The following is a 23,956-nucleotide window of genomic DNA, read 5'->3' on the forward strand; positions in this document are numbered from 1 at the left end:
TTTCCGATTCTGTGTCTCCCTCTCTCTCTGCCCCTCCCCCGTTCATGCTCTGTCTCTCTCTGTCCCAAAAATAAATAAAAAACGTTGAAAAAAAAATTAAAAAAAAAAAAAGAAGTGGAATTGCCACCAACAGTAGTTTTGTTACAATACCTTTAAGTATTCTTCCAAACTTCAACATAGTCCCTTCAGTGATGTTATAATATGCAAGAAATAATATGAAAGGACTCATGTCTCATGGGTAATTTTTATTTTGAATGCTATAAACACCTGTATTTTAAGAAGTTCTAGACCCGTCCCCTCCAATTACTTGCTACATGACATTGGACAAACTACTTATTTTCTTTTAATAAAATGAGACTTTAAACCAAATTATATCTAAGTTTGTACTCAGTTTTATAACTTATTTATTTATTTATTTATTTATTTATTTATTTATTTTGAGAGAGAAAAAGAGCATGCATGCAAGTTGTGGAAGGGGAGAGAGAAAAGAAGAGAGAGAACCCCAAGCAAACTCTGTGCTGTCAGCACAGAGCCCAATGTGGGGCTTGAACCCACAAACCAAGTCCACAAACTATATCCACAAACTGTGAGACGTGACCTGAGCCGAAATCAAGAGTCCAACACTTAACTGACTGAGCCACCCAGGAGCCCCTGAACACTTATTTTTAAATTGTTAGCAATAGGGAATCACAAACCTCTTGTAACTCCTTGGAAGAGGAGTGAAATGTTGTTCCAGAGATGATCACTCTCATGGCAAATGAGCCTAGTCAAATTTGAAGACAAAAAGGAAACCCACAAATTTAATAGAAATACCAGCCTTATGTTTATTATGTCATTTGTTTTTAAAATATGTAGCATTCATGGGGCACCTGGGTGACTCAGTCGGTTGGGCGTCCAACTTCAGCTCAGGTCATGGTCCCACAGTTTGTGAGTTTGAGCCCCATGTCAGGTTCTGCACTGACAGCACGGAGCCTGGAGTCTGCTACGGATCCTGTGTCTCCCTCTCTCTGCCTCTCCCCTGCTCGTGCTCTGTCTCTCTCTCTCAAGAATGAATAAACATTAAAAATTTTTTTTAAACAGATATGTGGCACTGTATGATGTTTGTACATTATCATATACACTATTAATTATTATAAGAATAACCTATTTATCCAGTAAAATCCCAAAGTTATGAAATGTAACAAATTTGACCATAAGATAAAAACGTAGATAAAGCCTTTTTTGGGAACTGTGACTATCTTTGTCAGCAATGTTTATGTTTAAATTGATGCTTCTACTGAAAGCAGCATTGTCTATATTTTTTTTATTATGTACTCCATTGGTAAAGAATTTTTTCTAAGAACTTCCCAATATACATATTTTTATTTATCAATTAGGTTGTAGGTTAAAAAGAAAATTTAATAGTGTTAGAACTAGTATATACAGTAATACGTTCTTGCACTCTAATGTACTACTTATTGTCTTACACACTTCCCCATCCCATTTTGGAAATCCACTGCATTTATACACTGTGTTTTGGGGGGCAATGTTATTTTGTAGAACTGTCATTTGCAGCCACAGACTCTATCCTTCACTCTGGTGTCTTATATAGAGAATTTGTACCATACGTCAAAGGGATTCATGCTGAAAAGCAGAGCACAGATACATCCCAGAAATGAGTCCAAGTCTAGGCTGTGCACATGGTCAGGCAGGAGGATCATTTCTAGTGACAAAGGAAATCTATGGCATTGCAGAAAAAGTCTGATCATTTCAAGAGGGAACTGACAGTCATACAAACACCCCAACCAATGATTCCTGCAGAGTTTTTAAGGACACACACACATTTTTTATTATATATATAAATTATATATATGGAGTTTCTCTTTGGTCCCATGTGAATGTCAATCCCTTAAAGGCCTGGGAGAGGGGAGAAAATGCTCTTTTTGTCTACACAAAGCTTTATGGAGGACTCTGAATCCTTCATGGCTAACAAATGGGAGGGAAGAGGAACTGGGGAGGACTAGAATCAAAGACACAAACTGACATTAAGATGAACAGAGCAAACTGCACAGCTCTTGGATTGAGGGTATTTTCCATATAGTTTGTAAGAGACATTTTGTATTTGGATGAGGAATGACTGAGTGCCTCAGCAGGGGTTTTTGTGAGAGGAAGCAAAGCCATCCTGTACCTTCCAATGAAACCGAATCATTATTGGTTCATTCTGGGGGATATTTTAGGCCTAGGCACATGCTGGAGTGAGCTCTGATTCTCTGAAAAGTTGAAACTCCAGAAAAGACTCAGAGCCAATGGAGTTTTGAAGGGGGGATCCCCAAACACTTCCAGTCAGCACCTCTAAGTTCTCCACTGTACCACTTCCCCAGGGGAACTGAGAGAGGGGATTAGCTCTCATCAAAATTCCTGAAATTTAGGGGCACCTGGGTGGCTCAGTCGGTTGAACGTCCAACTTCAGCTCAGGTCATGATCTCTCAGTTTGTGAGTTCAAGCCCCGCGTCAGGCTCTGTGCTGACATCTCAGAGCCTGGAGCCTTCTTCAAATTCTGTGTCTCCCTCTCTCTCTGCCCCTCCCCCACTTGTGCTCTGTCTCTCTCTGTCTATCAAAAATAAATAAAATATAAGGCTGATGCCAATTTAAAAAAAATTCCTGAAATTTCCCCCTAGAACAAACTATATTAACAAACCAAGTCAAACGTGTTTAATGCACTATATATGGCTTCACTTCACTATATATGGGTTCTTCTGAGCTGGTGAGGAAGCTAGGAGGAGTGTGATACAGGGGCTGATGACTGGACTTAATTTAGCTCACATTTGCTCCCAGCTGAGTGCAAGAAATCTATTTCCCATTCACTTCTCATTCCTCTCCCTCACACCTCGACAGAATAATTTGGACTATAAAGTTTTCAAACTAACAGAGTTCATCAAACTATTTGGGAAGAAATAGGATCATTTACATTCATATGCACATCATTATACTTGGTTTCAGGTGACCGAAATATGTAGCTTCAGGCACGTCTAGGTGGAAGAACACACACTGGATATAAATGAATACCAACTTTTCAAGGAGATGGGTCCAATTTTCTCTTAAAAATTTCCAGGCTAATTGCTGTCCCTTTGGATTTCTGGAGATTGAATGAGGAAGAGGCACCAACTCCTGTGTCTTGATGACCTTTCCACCCATTCTTAGCTCAATTAATCTGAAGAAATAAAGAGCATTTGACTTCTCATAGTATGTGTTATGTAATAGAGGCTAACCCGGGCTACCAGTATCTTAAGAGAATAGAAGAAAGAAATGCATGATAAAATTATAATTTACCATAAACAGTAGTAAATTCTTTACTGGCTAACATTTTTTTATTAATTTTTTTTTCAACGTTTTTTATTTATTTTTGGGACAGAGAGAGACAGAGCATGAACGGGGGAGGGGCAGAAAGAGAGGGAGACACAGAATCGGAAACAGGCTCCAGGCTCTGAGCCATCAGCCCAGAGCCTGACGCGGGGCTCAAACACACGGACCGCGAGATTGTGACCTGGCTGAAGTCTGATGCTTAACCGACTGCGCCACCCAGGCGCCCCTAATGGCTAACATTTTTAATGTTCCAGTTGAACTTTTAATTTTTTTTTTCTGCAGTAATTTTATTTACCTATTATTTCAAATAACTTTAAATTAAAAAAATATTTTTAATGTTTATTTTTGAGAAAGAGAGAGAGACAGAGCATGAGTGGGCAAGGAGAACAAAGAGAGGAAGACACAGAATCCAAAGCAGGCTCTAGGCTCTGAGGCTCTGAGCTGAGAGCACAGACCCCAACCCTGGGCTCAACTCATGAACCATGAGATCATGACCTGAGCTTGAAGTCAGACGCTTAACTCACTGAGCCACCCAGGCACCCCTCAAAGAACTTTGATTAGCATCTTGTACAACATCTTGTACAAGTAATCTTGTACATGTGATTTTGTGGTACATTTACTTGTACATCTTGTACATGTAATTTTGTGGTAATTTTTCTCCAAGGTTTTAAAAGTAAAACATGGGCATTTGTCTAGTATCAGTCACTTGATTAATAACTAGGGAATATCTGTTTTCACTATTTGCATTTTGTCAGTATATATTTTGGGGAGGTAAAGTCAAACCAAATCAAATCTTGATTCAATTGTTTTATCCCTTTGGAATTAGTGGCCAATATTTTAGTGACTTCATTGAATTTATATCAGTTTATTTTTAACAATTTAAATTAGTGCACTTATTTCATTAACTTTTCCTGATGTTTGCTGGTTGACAATGCACACAGAATTTTGTTTTTTTCAGCACCTGAAAGTGACAATCCATATTTTGCTCTAAAAGGTAATTCCATCCTACTGCCGTTTGAGCACCCACGGAATATACGATCTTTAAAACATCTGTTAGAATGCTGTAATAAGAACAGAAGTGGAAAAAAAAGTCTTATGAAACAAAAAACTCTTGTTTTCTTATTATAATTTTAAATTGCTATAACAGAATCACCCATGAGTTATTTTCAGTACCTAATGGGTTAAACCTTTTTTTCTGTCAGACTTTTATAAAATTATTTCATGTAACTTTACTTTCCAAATTATTTGTGTTTTTTTCTACCGATGATAAAATATTAGCAAGGAGAACAATCATAAAATTTTAACTTGCTCAGAGATGAAAATAGAAACTTTATGGAATCCATATATACAAGAGACGATTTCTGACATATAAAAGCAGTGGTTTATACAGAATTCTAGAATTGAGTAATCTGTATTAGTGCTATGTGATCTTTTTTAAAAAAACATGATTACTTGCCACTTTAATTCCCACATTAAGACTATTTTCTAACAAGACTATCTGAAAGTCATCTGATTCTCTAGGTCTAGAAAATTGTAATTTAGCAAAATTGATTAGGTTCAGTCATTTTATAATTTGTAAAACTAATAAGATATAATAATTTTTTTCTGTCCACATAAAGAAGAAACCACAATTTTGAGGTTTTATTGCCCTATAGAATATTAAAGTAGTTTTGATCTTAATTTTGTTTATGGTTTTTAATTCCAAATATCATTAGATAAATAATAACTGATACTCATTTTGATAGCTCAAAAAAACACAACAGAGAAGTAGGGATGGGGCAGGAAATTTGCATTTATCATACAGTGACCATATGGTAGAGATTGTACTAGTCTCTGTACATCATATTTAACTGTCAAAGCTACCTAGTGAGATTGTTATTATCCTGATTTTTAAAAAGTGGAAATAAAGCTTGGAAAGGTTAAGCAACTGGTGCAAGCAACTAGCCATTTTGAAGATGAGATTTAAACCCATGATCCTGATCTTGTGTTGTTTCCACTATATATGCTTAAATATCCCAAGTACCAGTTGAATCACAAAACAAAGATTAGGCAATTAAATTATAATCTACATTGTTTTGATTTTGGTATATTTACTGTACAAATGGATGAAAATTGATAACAAATACATTGTAAGTTCCTTGAAGGTAGCACACATCATTGTTTTGTTTACTACTTTATCCTTGGTACCTACAAGCACTGCGGGTTCACAGGCAACATGCAAAGAATTTTTCAATACATGAATGAAGTAATTAATCTATATAAGAAAATTCTTCATTATGGCTGAATACTAGCAGTCTTGATGTTTAGGAAAACAAAACCTATAATATTTAATTATGTATTATTGATTACAAGCATAAATAAGGTTTACCCACAATATTTTCCTAAGTACTGCATCGGAGTAAACATGTTGAGCTACCATATCCAACCCATAGGTGGGTTGCTGCAGGTAAGATCATCCCTCTTCTAACAAGTATAGAGATGGAATAATATCTCTTTATGTTATAGGACAGCAGGATGTTTACATTTTAGCCTCACTCATACAACCCATTCAAACATTAACAAAAAGAAGAGAAAACTAGAGCTAAAAGATCCTTTTTCCTTAAACTGATTTTTGAGTTTAATCACAATGACAGGAAAAGTACTAAAAGAAGACTGGAATTAATGTTTTCAAAAAGAAGAATTCAAGATAGGATTTCAAAAAGCTCACTGAGATTTAGTTATATGGAAAGAAATTATGATAGCCTACCAGCAATGTGGCACAGGAAAAATGGACACCATCACATTACACTCTGCTAAAATAATGAAATTTTTCTTCAGTTTTAAGGGATGAATGTTCCTTAATTCACATACAAATTTGATTTCTCAAAACATCCAACTCTAGAGTGAGAGTTTTAACAATAACTATATAAAATCTTGTATTGAAAAGAAATCAAAGCTTACATTGAAAAGATTGTGGCATCTGTTAGTATCTGTGGGTTGCAAACTGCTAAACTGAATGGCAACATAATCCATATGATCACTGAGCACCTTTCTGATTATAATAACCACTGCAATCCATTTTGCCATTGTATACATACACACTTTTGATGGCCCAAATCAGTTTCCCATCAAAGATGAGATCTGAGGTCAAAATTCGGTCTGTGGTATTGATTACTGAAGAAGTAAATATGTATTTTTTAAAAAGTATCCTCCCTTTTTTTAAAAAAAAAGTTTTAACAAATGATCACTGGTGTTTTGACTGCATGTACATTTCACATTGCTTTTTATCTTTAAAAGACATTACTTTTGAAGCTTGGGCACCCCCCTGCTTCTACCCTCTGGCTATCTTTCTGTTACTATGCCACTGCATTTTAGCTCTCCCTCTCAAAGGACCTAAACCTCACTTCTCACAAAATCTATTGAGCACTTACTATATGGGAGCAGGAGACACAGATATGTAATTCCCAGCATGGCTTTCTCCCTCTTGTCCTCACTGAAAGGTTTTAGATCTAATGTCTTGCTTGATCAAAGACTTTTACATCAAAGTGAAAGGAACAAAGAACAGGACAGATGTCTAGATTTACTTTAATTTTCTACTGAATTCCATCCACTGAGAGAAGAGTTCAGTTGCCTTCTGGATGCAGGGAGAATGGTTCAGGTAAGAGGCCAGTTTTAAGATGGTCAAGGCAAGCAACCTGTCCCAGACTGAGCCCTCCTTGCTCCAGCTTTGCATGTCAATCACCGGCTTAAAATATCAAAGAAGGTAATGCTGCAGAAAGCACAGGATGATTTACAGAGAGGCTAAATTTAGTAATCACACAGCTCCTACCCACCAAACGGGGTCAACTCTAAACTGTCTGCATGAATCTTCCCCAAACACAGAACTATTTATCTTTGTACTTTCCTTCTCTCTTTCTGGGCCCCACCTTCCATATTTAAACAGCGTTTCTCCTTTAAAAATATGATTTAATTTCCCGTCTGAGGAGGGAATATCAATCAAAAAAAGATAAAATCACATTTAAGAGGAATATTTTGTTCACAATCCTGATAGGATCCTCTTGGGATGGTGATGACAAGGAACAAGGGATTTCCAGCCAGTTATATGCCTTCTCTGCATTTTCCTTTCATGAGAAGAACAAACAACAAAACTGCTATTGTGAATACCAAAACATTAGGGTCTCTGCCATAGAGGAAATAAACCAACATATTGTCATTTTTGCAAAGTGATTCTCGCATGTGTTTCTGAGAGGATTGTGTCTGCACATGGTCTGTAAACTATTCATGTCAGCATCAGACTCCCAGATTAAGCATAATAGCTTGATATGGAAACAGATTCCAGAACGAAGAATGTCTCTGTTGAATTTTTCATTAACATAATGCCTTACCTCTTTAGGGTTTTTAAATTTTTTAATTCTTATCTAAAAAGAGGGAATTGAAACTAGAAAGAAGGGAAATGAAAAAGAACCAACTTTTGTTGTGACTTGACTCTTCTTAATCTCAATGATTTCCTGCTTTAAAACAGACTTATGGAAAAATTTCCAAAATTTTTGCCCGAAGACAGAGGGTTGGACCATATGAACTATGATCCTATGGTTTGCTATATTTTTAAAAACACACATCTACCAAATGTCACTATTTCTTCCTACGTGTGTAATATCATAATGTATGGTGCAGCTGATACCTTAGAGGATCAGCAACAGGGAAACTAGGTCTAATATTCCAGGGTCACAATTTAATAAAGAATACTGAACACAAAAATTACTTCATATTAATCCTGTTGTTCCTGTTTGGCACAGTGTAATTTGTTTCTTACTAAAACAAACACCATTATTTACTTTTATACATACCTACTTCTTAAAAAATTAACCTTAATATTCATTAAGAGGGCTTCTTTTCTTCTTATATAATTATTGTTTAATAAAAATCCAGCTCCTCACCACCAATCATTGCACAAAATGTTATCTGAATGTTCATCTTAAAAACTAAACACACATATAAGTGTATACTTTAACCCAACAGGAGAAATCTATATTTTGTTAGTATACAGTTATATATTTATTAATATACAGTTTTAGTTAAGTGGTACCTTTGTGAAATAAAACCAAATTCCCAAGGAAATAATTTGGGTCTTCTTTTTATCGTGTGGGACTAAAAGAAAAAAATAGTTTTTCGGTAAGGAAATTAAAGTTGTCATTTTAATCCCAGTCAACTCAGATGAGATCCAAGTGTTAAATTATATTTAGTAAGTGTAAAAAAACAATTAAAACAAATATCCATTCTTTGGTCAAATTCTGTCTTCAAACTAAATATGATCATTGATTACTTCTTTTAACTCTTAAATAGGTATTTGATAAAGCAGACAAGAACAAGATAAATATTACTGAGGGAAGGCAGTAAGCAAAAATATTTTTTGCAAGTAAAAATATTATGAGAGTTTTAAATTGCTTCCGTATTGAATTAATTTTATTATAAAATTAATATAAGAAAATTATGAGACAGTTGTAAGTTAGAGAGGAGAGGAACAAGACTCATAGTTTCATGACCCTACACATTCACTAATAGCACTTTGGAATATTTCCTCCCCCCCCCCCCCCACTTTTTAGCTACTACTTTTTCTATGTAGTTGCAAACATAATAATACATAAATTTACATTCTGCTGTTTTCCACCTTTGCATTATTTGCAATGCATTTCTGTGTTCTCACTTCTTCATATTCAACAAATGATCTTTGAAACAATTTACATTTGATAATACTAATATTGCTAACATTAACAGTTACTCAGCAGGTACTGCGTTTGGTGCTTTATTGGCGTTATTTTATGCAATCCTTAAAACAACACTTTCTATTAGATATTATTACTTAAAATTGGAATTTTAAATACTAGAGAAGTTTTAAAAACTAAAAAACGTAGTCTTAAAAAGTTTAGATAATTTGCCTAAGGTCAAACAATAATTAAAGAGGTAGTACTTGAACCCATCCATTTTAACCCAAAATTTGTACTCTGAATTAACTTCATTAATCTGTCACCCAAATCTTATTATTGTTTTTCCACTGATGCATTAATAACTGTAGGGTTCCTTCTGCTAAATTTAGACAACACATACATGTATAGGCTAGAAACAGCAAAGAAGACTTGGCAATTACTTAAAAAATTGGCTTTAATTGACTAAACTATCGATATTCTTCAGTCTTCCTATTCTTAAATTTTTAATCTACTCTGCCATCTAGTCAGAGTTTCTCCTTTGAGCAGACAAACCTCCTTCAGTGAATCATAGCCTACTTCTCATCTAGTCTACCCTGTATCTGCTTAGATTTGGAATGGTGTTTTTCTCAATCCTGGCCTCCAATGTGCCCTGCTACCACTATGTTCCTAAAACCTGTAGGACTGAGGATTAAGCTCTCAATCTCTCTGTTTCTCCTAACTAGAAATTCTGTTGTATGGAGAAGCTTCTCCTGAGAGGTATCCTGCTGGTTACTCTCACTCACTTTGACCTAAATAAACATCTGAAAGGAAACAATATGTCACACTGAATAAACTGAGTATAGTAATTCTCAGAACAGGAAAAGCTTACAATGCATAATACTCCAAATTTTTTCCCCATTGGTGGTTTTATGACCTGGTTTATTCTATGTATTATTCTGCTGATGATAAATGGGAAAAGAAAGAAAATACTTTGTCTTTCCAGGAAAGTCTGAAGAGGAATAAACACAAGTAGCCAATTCCTCCTTCACTTCCCTTTCAATTTCATATTTATTTCTTCAATGTGCGAAGTGATGAATGGATTTGTGCTAGATTTAACTTTTGAAATCATAAAAGTAAAGACTATATTATACTTTTTGTTCAACAGATTACATAGGTATTTTGTGAAACAGCAAGCTACTCACATAAACAAATTTTAAATCTAGAGTCAAAAGCTTAAATGCTTAGAGGGTCCACCCTAAGTGAGTGAAGCAGGCCACTTGTGTACAGTTTGGGACCTTGGTGCATGGGACAGTGAAGGCCTGGCTTCAGGAAGGATGTGTCCACTGCACCTTCCTCTTTGTAGGAATGAAGGTCCACAGTTACCAAATCTTTTCACTTATAAAAGAGACTTCAGAAGTCAGGATTTGTATGTAAATTTCCCCACATTTTAAAATGTTGGATTAGGGGCATCTGGGTGGGTCAGTTGGTTAAGCGTCAGATTTTAGCTCAGGTTATGATCTCACAGCTCATGAGTTCAAGCCCTGCATCAGGCTCTGTGCTGACAGCTCAGAGCCTGGAGCCCACTTCAGATTCTGTGTCTCTGTCTCTCTCTGCCCCTCTCTCTGTCTCTCTCAAAAACAAACATTAAAAAAATTTAAAAATCAATCAATCAATCAATCAATAAAATGTTGTGTTATATTTTTAAACACTGTATGGGTCAAAACACCTTATCAGTAGGTAGGCTTCGGCCAAGTATTTGACCTTCAGATCTATCTCATATGAATGACCAACACTGAATATTTGATTTTGAAATCTAGCATATTTGATCATGAATCAGTTACTTGCTATGAAATCATTTGAAATTTTGCTGAAATTTACCAGCTGAAATGCATCATGAATCAGACCTACTCTGTCCTAGGTTTGCGAAGCGTGTGGTTCTGATGCAGGTTAGAGTTGGTCCCATGAGTTGGTCCCATCCATGCCCCTCATAGTGAACAATGTAGTAGCCATTTGAGTCCACACTGAATTTCACCTAACTGGTAGTTTGAGATAAATCCAGAGGAGGAAACTGGCATTAGCCATTTTATTATCAACATACATACCAGGAACATCTCCAAAATTGTTACTTCTCATGCTATTACTAATTAATCAGTGGGAAGACAAAGTTTTGGAAAAGTCATGGTGATGTTCATTTTCATAGTGTGAATTATAGTCTTATTAAATTAATAAATAAGTTCATTCATAGGAAAAGGACTGCTAAATTTGTTCTCAAAAGCAGTCTATGCAGGTCTAAGAGGCCCAGTTAACTATATGATAAACGTGATTGGAATTTGACTTGATTTATTTGTGGCCTTGTCTCAGGGTTTAGTTATCAGTCATTGAAATATGTACATATAAATAGGTGATCCATTTGTCCAGTCTTTATTTTGGGTGAAATAAGGATTCCAGGTTGAACATGACATAATGATGGAAACCCTCTCACATTTCAGTAAGGTGTTCAAAAGAGAAATTAAAATTATGTTATGGGGCACCTGCATGGCCCAGTTAGTTGAGCACCTAACTCTTGATTTCAGCTCAGGTCACGATTTTGCGGTTAGTGGGTTCAAGCCCCACATCAGGGTCTGTGTTGACAGTGCAGAGCCTGCTTGGGATTCTTTCTCACTCTCTCTGCCCTCCCCAACTTGCGTGAGCATGTACACTCTCTCTTTCTCAAAATAAATAAACTTAAAAATTTTTTATTATGTATTTTTAATATGACAGACATTATACTACATGGTGAAATAACATTATCATATTCTCTCAATAGTTTTGTGGGACCTGGTCCTCGTTCAAAATAAGATGAGAAAATTGAAGCTCAGAACGAGTAAAGAGATTTTTTGAAGGTCACACATCTAATAAGTGACAGAGTGAGGATTTGAATCCAGGGCCAATTTATTCTAAAGTGCATGCTTTGTTTTCATACATATTTTTGTGTTGTGGCATAAGAGCTTAATTAGTAGCTACTAAGAGATATGAGATAGAAAGCCATTATTTCTTGATATAAATACAAACTTATCTCTAAATGCTAAAAGTATAAGAAGAATTCCCACTGAATAGAAAATTCAAACTTTCTAGCTAAAGAGTTCTTTTAGCAACTTATATGTATAAATGAAAATTTCTCCAAACATATATCTTTTATTATTAGATTTACTTACAGTATCTTTCCTCCAAATAGCTGAAAACATGTTTAATTTCAGAACGGAAACACCTATTTGGCTAATTAGTTCATTACCTGTCCTTGATTTTAGAATGTGTCCATGAATCGCATTAGAGGAATTGTGGAGTAGGTCAATGGAATATGCCAAAGATACCTAGAAAATAAAGACTGTTACAGACTAAACGAATGGCCATTTTAATTTTCACATTGTCAGACTCAGATTGGCTGTAAAAGTCACCTAATGGCCTATCTTTCACACTATCAATGGCCTTATAAATTTTATAGGCTAAGACTTGTGGATCCTTGGGTATGTGAAAATTCTTCCATATGATTATAAAGGTGCAGCAATATACACCTAGTTGAGGTCACATTTACTTGTGCTATTTGCTATCCAAATCTCATATCATAAGTTCTGTTGACTGCTTACTTCTAAGGAAGAGAAAAAAAAATCCAATCTTCCTTCACATTTCCAAAAACTCTGACAGCCTGTTATTAATTCAAATAACTGAAGAAAAGCTTCAGGAAAAGCCTAAGAGATAAAGATCTGACTTTGTATGATTCCCATATCCTTTTGTTCAACAGAGCTACCCACACCCAACTCCTCCACTGCCAAGTGACTGTTCGTGGTCAGCAATGCCACAATCTAGGATCTGCTGATTAGCCAGGTCCGAAGGACAGAAAAACAGAATGGATTAGAAGAAAAAGCCTCAGTTACTTTAAATGGTCTCCCTATGGCAAATAACAGAAATCAGCTATTTTTTTCTGGCTTTCTAGCAGGTTTTAAAATTCATTTCCTCTTTCACATCAGGCCATATTAGTTAGCTATAGTATTCTTGCACATGTAAAATCTTGTGCTTGGAAATATTGACAGGTATAAAACAAGAAGAATAATTGAAGACATGCCTATTAATCTTCAGAAAAATATAAAACAATGAAACAAATGACATACACAGACTTTATCTAGTAAAGGATCAGAAGGGATAATCTACCTGCTAACCCACAAAGTACCAATAATTAACAAAGCAATAAAAAAATTTACACAAAAAAGTAAAAGTAGACACACAGATATTGCCAAGCCTTAATAGAATGATCTGGATTGATCTTGGCTCCAGAAGGAAAGGGAGTTTTTTCAGATAAAACTATCTGGGAGTGAAAAAGAGGAGAGTAGCATTTCATGAGTTGGGATAGGCATGAATTGGAGGGTAATGATTTTATAAGAGTAATCTGAATACTGCCTCAAATGGAGGAAAAATACAGATCATTGTTGTAGATATTTGTTTATTCTGGGCCATCCACATTATTGAAGTCTCTCGTGACATTTTGATAAGTTACAGGAGTGTGAATCCTGCTTTCCCAATAATGAATCAAACATTAAATTTCGCAGGCTATGTTGTCAAGCTATAAATTGTTTAAGCTCTCTGAGGTTCAGACTTCAGAAGGACATATAGAAAAATGAAATGATGTATACATAGAGAAGTGACATAAAAGTTGCTGCTGGATTGGAAACAGGCAACAGACAAAACAAAAGGAAAAACATTATATTCTATGTGTTAAACATCTTGAATTTGCTTCTGATTCTGAGAAAAATTCTAGAATTGTTAGTAGACAAATACGTCCTTAGAAAGAAGAACAATCATAAGAGCCCAGTACAGAGCCACTTATATTATTTCATTTAAAATTAACCTCATTCATCTTAAGGATAGAACTAATAGATCAGAGAAATGTGGCCAGTGTTGTATTTCTTGATTCTAGTAAAGCTTTTACCAAGGTTTCTCAAGATTGGCTGGTGAGCAAGATGATAGTATGGTTAATTGAATTTACTTTCATTATTACCGAGAACATCATGTTTTAAGGCATCCTGTTTATAGTCAATTACCAAAAAACAAAAGGCCACAGGAGGTTTAATTCACAAGATTCAAAGGAATCTAATTCATTGCATAGGGAACATATTTTCTCTTCTGAGGAGATGTATAGCTGTCCTCACACTTCCTAGGTTTGGGCTAGTCACCAAATGATCAGGCCCCAGAAATCTAGTACTGAAAGAGTAAGACATATTATAAGAAATATAACTGACCACCCTCTGCATCAGAACTGAGTGGCTGCTGCAGAATTACTAGGAACACAGCTGTACAACAACACAGACTGGGTCACACCCCAAGCTCTTTAAATCTGTTATCGAGGTTAGTCCAGGCCTCTGAGTCTGGGGTAGAAATAGCATCCACAAAGTTGCCACAGAAACTGAAAGAAAGCTAATGAAACAAGGAGCAAACTGAGAGGAGGTGAACTAGACCACTAGAAGAAAAGCAGACACCTTTCCTGTAGGGCCCTCCATTCTGGGTCATCTTTGAAAACCCTGCTCAGAAAACCTATCTATTGGAGCCTGAGTGAACGTCCTTTTTGTCCAATCACAATGAGGGGAATTCCTCTCTGCAGAGTCCACGTAGTCATCATCTCCTTGACCTCCACATCTTCCCCCAGAAAGGCAAGCTGAAATGACAAGTGACTTTGGTAATGGAGGAGAGAAACCAAAGAGATCAGAAATGCAGATCTCCTTCGCTGCCAGAAACAAGGCTTATGGAGGAGGAGGGGAGACCTCAGGCTGCAGTCTCACGGCGGGAACTGGATCAGGGCTGCCTACCCCAGGCCTGCTCTCTGCAAGTGAACTGAAGGAGAGAGATATGTGGGAGAAGGTTGGCATCTGGTAGCAAAGTCCCACAGGAACTTGAGACTGGAGCCTCTCTCCTGCTCCATTTCAACCCCCCACCCCGAAAAAAAAAAAACAAACAATAACAGAAAAAAAACCCCACCTCTCCATTTTAATAACGGTACAATGGGGATGTTTAGGAAAGAAATGTCTATCTTTAGGGGAGCTTTAAATATTCCAAAAGAACAATACTACAAAAATAGATTCTATTGAATGGAGAACAAAACCTCCAGTTTCCTAGCTTCTCATAAGGATTTCTGATCCCTGGATTATGCTGAATCCTCCTTTAAAAACTAAAATTTATGGGATTACCATGACTCATTTAAAAAAGAGTTCTCCTTTTTTTTTCATGGTTACTTTTCTTTCTGCTCTACTACAGTGTTCCAATAACTTCCCAGAAGTAAACAAAAAGAGCCTCAAGAAAACCGCTGACTATATTTCCAAACCTAACATATTTGGTTTGGCATTTTTCTGAGCCTAGAGGATGCCAATGTGGCACTAACCACGCAGAGGAATTCTGAGCTGAGATATTTTTAGCTAGCAGTGGGGTTGTGGGAAAGCTGAATTATAACAACAAAAATAGAGTAGTAATAGCATCATCCCCCTAAATGGCCTGAACATTATTTTTTCAGTCAGCTTTGTTTCAAGGAAAATTGTGGAGTCTCTCTTCCTTTCCAGTTATTTAAAGGGACAGGTGGGCTACTCCACACACTCACTTCGGGTCATGTGATGCAGGTCTCTTCTGCTCTGTAAGCTTCTATATACTTACTGTGCAGCTTGTCATCTTGGAACCAGAATAACAAAATCCACCAGATGTAAAATTACCTAAACAACTCTATAAAACAAGAATGAAAGAACATGGTCATGTGGGTACTGATAGTACCAAGTAACAAAAGTTACTTGCATACATAAAACAAAAAGAGTAATTTTTGCAGATTTCCTATGGTCACTGTGAAAATGCCTTTTTTTAAAATTTTCATGAATTGCTATGTTCCTTACCATGTCTATCTAGGCCAATGAAATATATATAAAACTTTATGTTTATGTATACATAAAGTTATATGTAAACTTTATGTTTATGTATACATACATATAAGCTTTAAATATACATATGTATTTTAAGTTTTCTAAAGAAGTACAATGTAGGGGTGCCTGGGAGGCTCAGTCAGTTGAGCATCCGACTTCAGCTCAGGTCATGATCTCACAGTCGGTGAGTTTGAGCCCCCTGTCAGGCTCTGTGCTGACAGCTTGGAGCCTGGAGCCTACTTCAGATTCTGTGTCTCTCTTTCTCTCTCTGCCCCTCCTCTGTCCACTCTCTGTCTCTCTCTCTCTCAAAAGTAAATAAATACTAAAACAAAAATTTTAACTAAAAAAAGAAGTACAATGTAATAGAATAACTTTTAGGAAGGAATCAGTTTGTTGAATTTTTCTTTCATTTCTTCTTTTCCCCCTGGGGAGGTCCTACTTAATTCTTTTATTGTGCATGCTACTCATGCCCCTATTTAGCATTTTGGCAACTGAGTCTAGTATTAACCTTCTCCTATCATATCACAAATTCCTTGACTGAGGAGGGGGAATGCCTTTGCTTACCTGAGCATTCCCAATGACTACCACAGTAGCATATAGAGAATGCGTAATAAATTTTGAATTCTGAATTAAAATGAGACCCAAGGAAATCAACAACTTGTCAATCAACCTTTAAATAACCAGGAGTTAGTGCTTAAAAGGAACTATAAATGGAAAAATCACACACACACACACACACACACACACACACACTGTGAGGCTATCAAATGCCATTAAACGATTTTATGAAAAATAACAACAAAGGATGCCTCTAACTCCCAAGTTGCTATGACATGTTTTAGAATTGATGTTATGTGACACAAAGCTACGTAAGATATTTTCAGGAATTTTTCAGTTTCATACCACAGTTTCATTTGGCATGAGAAAGTGGTCAACTAGAACTGAGGATATTTAGGGGAAGGTTAACAGTGAGACGTTCCTGATAACTGGGAAGAAGCTGTGTTGTAATTGAGAGGATGAATACTGGACTTAGAGTGGGAAGACAGATGTTATGTACTGACTCCATCATTGCTTGGTGTATATGTGACCTGGCACCAATTTCTCCCTTAGTATTACTTTTCCAACCTGTAAAAATGGGATAAGAATGCCTACCTTATCTTCCTGAGATGGCTAATAAGCATGATATGGCAAAAATTAACATAGAAATAGTCACAGTTGGCGTAAAAGAATCCTGAAATTGTTGGCCAAATTTCTCCTTTAATCTCCCCCCTACCCTCCTACACCCTTATGCACACCAAAGAGAGATTGTTTGTTGTTGAAAAAAGACAAGGTTTATGTCTACACACACACACACACACACACACACACGCACACACACACACACATACACACACGCACACTGCAAAGGAAAGGAAGGAGGAAAAAGATGGGAGAGAAAAGCAATGTGTGGCTGGTTGAGAAGTTTAGGAGGAACTGTGGAGAGAGCATCTAGATCATCAGCAGGAAGCGGTGCAAATGGATAAAAAGCATTGTTACAGGTACTAGTAAGGACTGTGTATTTTGGTCCCTTTTATAATTTTCAAGAAATGTGAGTAAAAGCTTTGAGCTACTTTGAAAAAATGTTTAATGACTTGACTTTGTTCCTTTGACCACACACATAAATTATTGGACCATGAGGGTCCAGACTTTATAAGGGCATAAAAAATATTAAGTGAGATTATGTATTTGAAATATCTCTTTGAACTGTTAAGTGCTATACAAATACTTAACAGTATTATTACTGTCCCCAGGACATAAGTGTTTATAAGGAAGAGAGGACCTCTTCTGTCTACAATGGCTTAGGGTTTTTCGACCTGTATCCATGAGCTCTGCCAGTACAATACTTCTATTAAAGATTATTTTACTTACAGTTGAACATTTAAGAATACTTTAATAATTATTAGAATCGTCTGAGTTGACTGCATGTTTTACTTTTTGTCTTGCCTATTATACTACATGAATCTCAATGACAGACAGCAAGATTTCTTGAATCAATGATCAACTTTTTATTAATCACTAGTGCATGGCATTAAAAAATAGATACAATTCTTGCTCTTAAGCAATTATTATTATCATCATTGTTATGTTTAAGCCATTATAAACTAATAAAAGAGAATGTCACTTTATGGAACAGATTCATAAATGTACTTCTAGGTATTTAGGAGAAAGGCAAAGCAATGAAGGCTGGAGTAGTCTATAAGGAGGAGGTAAAATCTCAGCTAGAACTCAAAAGATGCATGGTATTTGAATTCTTGGAAAGAAGAAAGTGCAGTTCAGGTAGCAAGGGCACTAGAAACAAAGACATGATAACATAGGGATTAAGCAGGATTTCTTCTTATGAGGGAGAAAATGTGTCTCGCTCAATGGAGAATGCATGCTGGACAATAAAGTTGAGCAAGCAGAGTTCAACCTTAAAACTTGGGCAGAGAAGATTAGGTATTTATGGTAGGAATTAAAAAGTCAGAGGTGCCTGGGTGACTCAGTCAGATGAGCATTCAACTCTTAGCTTCGGCTCAGGTCATGATCTCACAGTTGTGAGATCAATCCCTGAATCAGGATCTGCGCTGACAGCGCGGATTCTCTCTCTCCCTTTCTCTCTGCCCCTCCCTGACTCATTCTCTCTCTCTCTCTCTCTCTCTCTCTCTCAAAATAAATAATAAAAAATGGAATTACAAAGTCATTAAAGAATTTTCATTGAAGGGAACCACAGAGAAGGAGGCCAAATATCGAATACTGTGACTAACCCAGTGTGACACCCTAGTTTAGTGTGGTGCCAGAGGAACAAGGAAGGTGCTGCTTTTTATTGACCTAGACAATGTGGAAAGTGGAATAAATATTGGTTGACTGACAATGTAACTATTTATAAACGTTCATAATTAGCCTGTTACATTTTAGGCTTAACAACAGTCTGCTATGTTACTCAGTTTATGACTTACATTTGACAAACTGCTCCACAAATCATCATTTTTGGCATTTCCATAACTGAACTTCTTTAAGTAGTGAATAATTCCTTCCTGGAATTTCTCCTTACTCAGAAGATCCTTGAGAATATTTGAAATACAAGCTCCCTGAAAGAAAGAAAGAAAGAAAGAAAGAAAGAAAGAAAGAAAAGAAAGAAAGGAAGGAAAGGAAGGAAAGAAGGAAGGAAGGAAAGAAGGAAGGAAGGAAAGAAGGGAGGGAGGGAGGAAGGAAGGGAGGAAAACAAAACAAGAAGATAAAGAAAAAAAAGTAGTATGATGTATTTTTAAAGAAAACTTAAATTTTATGGAACATGTGTAATGTCTGAAAAATGAACATCAAATAAAAAAGTATAACTAGTGGCAGTAACCTGGAAGCAGTAACTTCAACTGCTGGTTTCATGATTCTCATTATATTTCTCCTAAAAGCAGAGCTTCCACTTGCCCACAGCAATTACTACCTTCTCATAGGAAACTGTATTAAACATTTCCTGTACTTAAATAGGAGTTTCTGCCTGATTGGAGATAGGAAAGGATGAATTTCATGAATCTTGTTCGATCACTCCAAAACAAACACCCAAAAAAGCATCATCCTAAATAGGGAAGAAAATTTTGTCACTTTCAATTTGAAACTTTCAAAGCAACAGAAAACACAATAGGCTCAGTACGATATTCTTAGAAGTATTCAATCAATATTCCTTACAATTGATTTTAAGTTTCTTTCCCCTTACATATTCCCCTTTTATCAGTTCTCTACTTCATAAAAGTGTAAATATAACACTCCTTCAGACATTATTTGAACGTTTACCATGTACCAAACCCTTGGATACAAAAATAAAATGGTTCCTATTTAGTGAAACACTTGCTATATGTCAGGACCTTACATTCATCATTTTTGATCCTTTCAACACCCTGCAAAGTAGATGCATTACGTGTGTTTTACAAGTGAGAATATATGAATATTTGGGATTTCACCAAGGATTCAAAACATAGCAGATAAGAAGATACTCTGAATCCATATCTGTCTATACTATACTGGGCCAAATGCCTATCCCAAAGAGCTAATTAACCATCACAAACCAACTTGGTATGTAGTGTTTAGACTTTTTATGCCTAAGGAAAAAGACATGTTTGAAAACAATCTTTTCATAAATTTTGGGGAAGTGAATAGGCCTTTTGAAAATTCTGGAGGAGTGTGCCCAAATTATGCTTAATTTTCAGGTTATATGCCAAGAACTCTGCACAGGCTCTGTAGCCATGGGCACTCTCTTGTCTTATATCATTGGATATGGACAGTGACATTCTTTCCTCTTACCCCACATACTGAGCTGTATATTTGTGCTATTTCAGTTTTCTGTCCATAGATTTTTGGGTGAGGGATTTATGTTATGGGCTGAACTGTATGTAAGGTATGACATACAAAATTGTAAACTTACAAATTATAGCTTTGGATATGTAGCATTAAGTGGGATGAGTTCCATGTATGTTGCAAAACCTTCATTGAACCAAATATCATTCCATCATTTCATTGTAACCAGGTTGCCAAACCACTAGGAGGCAAAGACTCAATGTTATTAGAAATTAAACAAATATAAATATTACTAACTGTAGCAAAAAATGCAATGGGTGGTAACTTACTTCTTTCAGTAGTTAAGGCCTTTCCTCTCTGTTAACTCTTTTCACTCTGTACAGCTTCCTTGTACTGATTTCTGTGCCTTCTCTTCTCACCACCACGTTTTTGCTTCTTGCTTCACTTTTCTTTCTTTTGTGTCCTTATTACCCCCAACTCTCCAGCTTCCATTTTATCCTCCCAACATTTCCTGGCTATTAGATTTAATATTAAGGAAGAAAATAAAACATTTTGTGGGGTAGTTTTTATTTCTTACACACTTATTACAATCTCACCTCATCCTTGATTTATGGGCTTTGGGGAAATATAAGCCAAAATATCTTTGGCAAAGTCACCTCATTACATTAAGTAGCAGGTACTTAAAAGAATCATAAGATTTTGTTTAGGACTCTCAGATTGTTACACAGAATTACTGATGAGGACATTTAGTTGTTAACTTTTGCTCTGACTTCCCTCCAGGGATTAACTTGGACACTAAAGTGAATAAAGTTCTGAGATTTTAAATATATATAAATAAAATTAAAAGGATGCCATAAAGAAATCTAAATAGAAATTTACCCTTGACCTATATTTGATCTGTAACACCAGTTTTAAGTGTCACTACTTTTTCATGTACTTTTATGTTTTATTTAGCCTATATGCACAATACTGTCCATCTAGTTTATCTGTTTTAGAATTGCAATCTCCAGAAGGATAGGAAATTAAACAAAAGGATTCCAAGATTCAGAAGAGCCTTCTTAAAATTATAGAACAGAATGTAGCTTCTAGAAACTGTTTAAGTTCTATTTCTTTTCTGATAACCCTCAGATCATTTTACAAGTGGGCACTGATCTTCCTGAAGTCATCTGTGAGAAGGGATGGGAGGTGTTTTCTTAATTTGAGAGTTGATGAGTAAGAGAAATACAAGTTGAGCTGATTATGGTAACTTTACCAGTTAATAAGAGGTTTATTCATTCACTCATTCAGTAAATATCTTTAGAGAACCTACTACATTATTTGGCAACATGCCATATGTTAGAAATATAAAGATGTATATAATATATCTTCTGCCTCAATACAAATGATAGAGGTCAATGTTTAGACAGATAAATGCAATCAAGCATTATGGCGCTATGATCAGTGTCTGTACAAGGGATAGAGAAGATTCCAGGAGTTAAAAATCAGTTCTGCTGGGAGAGTGTGTAAGTTAGTTAGGAAATGACTCATTTCCTGAGTCTTGCAAGGGGTCTTCAGGTATGTTGCAAGTAATGTGTACTCTAGGCAGATCAAGCAGTAGAAGAAAAAGCATAAAGGATCAACACAACCTAGCATGTTTAGGAAATGGCAGGTGGTCTGGGATGGCTGACACTTAGGGTATTGACAAGAGATGAGGCTGGAAAGGTGGAGAAGGGCTTCATCTTGGGGGCTTTATATGCCATGCTATGGACCCCTGACTCACTCAGTTGGCATTGGGAGTCTTTGTCAGAGTAAATGATCATATGGAGATCAACTGGGATACAAAATAGTCAAGACAAAAATTCCAGTGCTGTCTGCTACTTCAGCCCTAGACTCTGTGTCTCCATGAAACAGAAGTTATTAAAGGAAGGCCTAGGGGAGCCTCAGAGATAGAGTTCTCCAACCACTCCTCTATGAACATTCAGTAGAAAAATTAGAAATCCCCAGATTCAGTCAAGTGCTTTAGAGCTACCAGTGATTACTGATCAAAACCCCTAAGATGGGCCAGTGGGGAAATTCTAAACCAGAATAAGCCGCACATATGTTCTTAAAGTACAATGCTGAGCACGGCTCCTATGCAATTGGATTTTTAGTTTGCTGTTTAAATAACATCCAACTTATCATTATAATAATGATAAAGGATAAAGTTAAAAATTAATAAGATATTACTAGCTTCTATAATAAAATGGTATTTGTCTACTTGGTGAGAGAGAATTTGGGGGCCCTTAATAATTCACTGTGCTACTAGGGACTTTCAGAAATGAATAGAGTGGAAATAGTCTCTGATATCTATATAGCTAGTTTTATAGTTTCATATTTGTATCTAATACAGTGTTGATAGATGGGCCTTGGAAAGCTTAGCCTGCAAGAAATTGTAGCAGTAGCAGAGATCACTGTTGTCATCATTAATAGCTAACACTGACTGATGGTCTGCTATATGGCAGGTACAGACACTTACCTGTAATTCTTAACAACAGTTCCAAGAAGCAGGAACTACTATTAATTTAATTTTATAGATGAAGACACTGAAATTTAGAGAGTTAAGTAACGTCTAGGGTAGTGTCTAGGGTCAGCACCCTATGAGTAGTTGGATGTGAAGTACTTCTTTGTGGCCATACAATGACATGTTCAAACTGAGGGGGTTTGATTTTGCCCTAGATTGGAATGCCATGGTACTAAGGAGAAATATTTTTAATAGAAATTTCTATTTGTAGAGTTTCTAATTCTGTGCCCCATATATCGGCTTAGTCCCTACCTTCTTTAACAAAAGATATTTTAAGGCTTTGTCATGAAGAGTTTTAGAGGACACAGTGGCCACTTGTCTTGTGACAACACTCCTTTGTGAGTCTCATAGTCTAGAGATTGAGAACTCTGCTATTTGACATATATGTTTGGTTTGAGAGTCTTCAAAGTCCCCTCTAAAGGTAAAATGATATAATTTTATGTTGTTTCAGGAAGACAGCTGGTGTCTGAAACAATGCTTTTTTTGGCCTGATAGTAAAAGAATGTCATGAGTGTTAAGTACCTGGTGTGCTAGTTCATGGGCTATGACTTTGGTGACCCACAGTCTATCAGAAACAGAAGAGGTCTTGGGACCAAAGAGCAGTGATGTTTTTTGATATGTGATGAGGCCCCAATTTTCCATGGCTCCAGATTCAAAGTCAGGAATGGCAACTAGATCTAAGAAATAAGAACAACCATATTTGATCATTATGGCTTCTGCACCAGAAATGGAATTTGCTTCCTCCTCAAATACATTGTGATCCTTTAATGTATAAGCAGACTTTCTGAAAACTTTAAGACCATCGTAACATTGACATGGTATCTTGTAGTTGCACTGAAAATAATCAGTACCCATTATTAAGCAGCATTAATCCTATCAATATGGTTTTGGTTGTAGCTGAAGTAACCTAATGACATGTGCTAAATTCTGAAAATACCTTGGGTGCATTACTGCTAAGAAAATGATTTATTTAAAAACACTCGTATTTTATATTAAGACTAGTTAAAAACTTTGAAAGGTATCAAATAATTTCCAATATGTTTGAGATTCATCAAGACATATAATGAACTCATTTCTATAAAAGAGACATAGGATTGTAATTTCAGGAAAATGTGTTTTAAAAGCAATCTCTATGGTCAGTATTTTAATTGGTATTTCAAGAACATATAGCCTCTATTAAG

At 36.0% G+C, this 23,956-nt stretch overlaps 1 protein-coding gene across 1 annotated transcript in view; it reads right to left on the minus strand.

Annotated features, from left to right (window-relative positions):
• The window catches only part of ERAP2 (endoplasmic reticulum aminopeptidase 2), a 45,140-nt gene that overhangs the window by 637 nt on the left and 20,547 nt on the right, over positions 1-23,956 (minus strand). The window contains 16 exon segments of the mRNA XM_040493082.1: positions 696-772; positions 3,048-3,190; positions 4,219-4,322; positions 4,325-4,403; positions 6,906-7,090; positions 10,884-10,921; positions 10,924-10,957; positions 10,960-11,066; positions 12,274-12,321; positions 12,324-12,355; positions 14,513-14,688; positions 15,675-15,740; positions 18,907-19,038; positions 19,389-19,520; positions 20,364-20,477; positions 23,298-23,452. Of these exon segments, the coding sequence (XP_040349016.1) occupies positions 696-772; positions 3,048-3,190; positions 4,219-4,322; positions 4,325-4,403; positions 6,906-7,090; positions 10,884-10,921; positions 10,924-10,957; positions 10,960-11,066; positions 12,274-12,321; positions 12,324-12,355; positions 14,513-14,688; positions 15,675-15,740; positions 18,907-19,038; positions 19,389-19,520; positions 20,364-20,477; positions 23,298-23,452 (1,622 nt within the window).

Source organism: Herpailurus yagouaroundi, unplaced genomic scaffold (genome assembly GCF_014898765.1).
Source record: "Herpailurus yagouaroundi ecotype Mexico unplaced genomic scaffold, PumYag 29, whole genome shotgun sequence".
In the NCBI taxonomy this organism is placed as follows: Eukaryota; Metazoa; Chordata; class Mammalia; order Carnivora; family Felidae; genus Herpailurus; species Herpailurus yagouaroundi.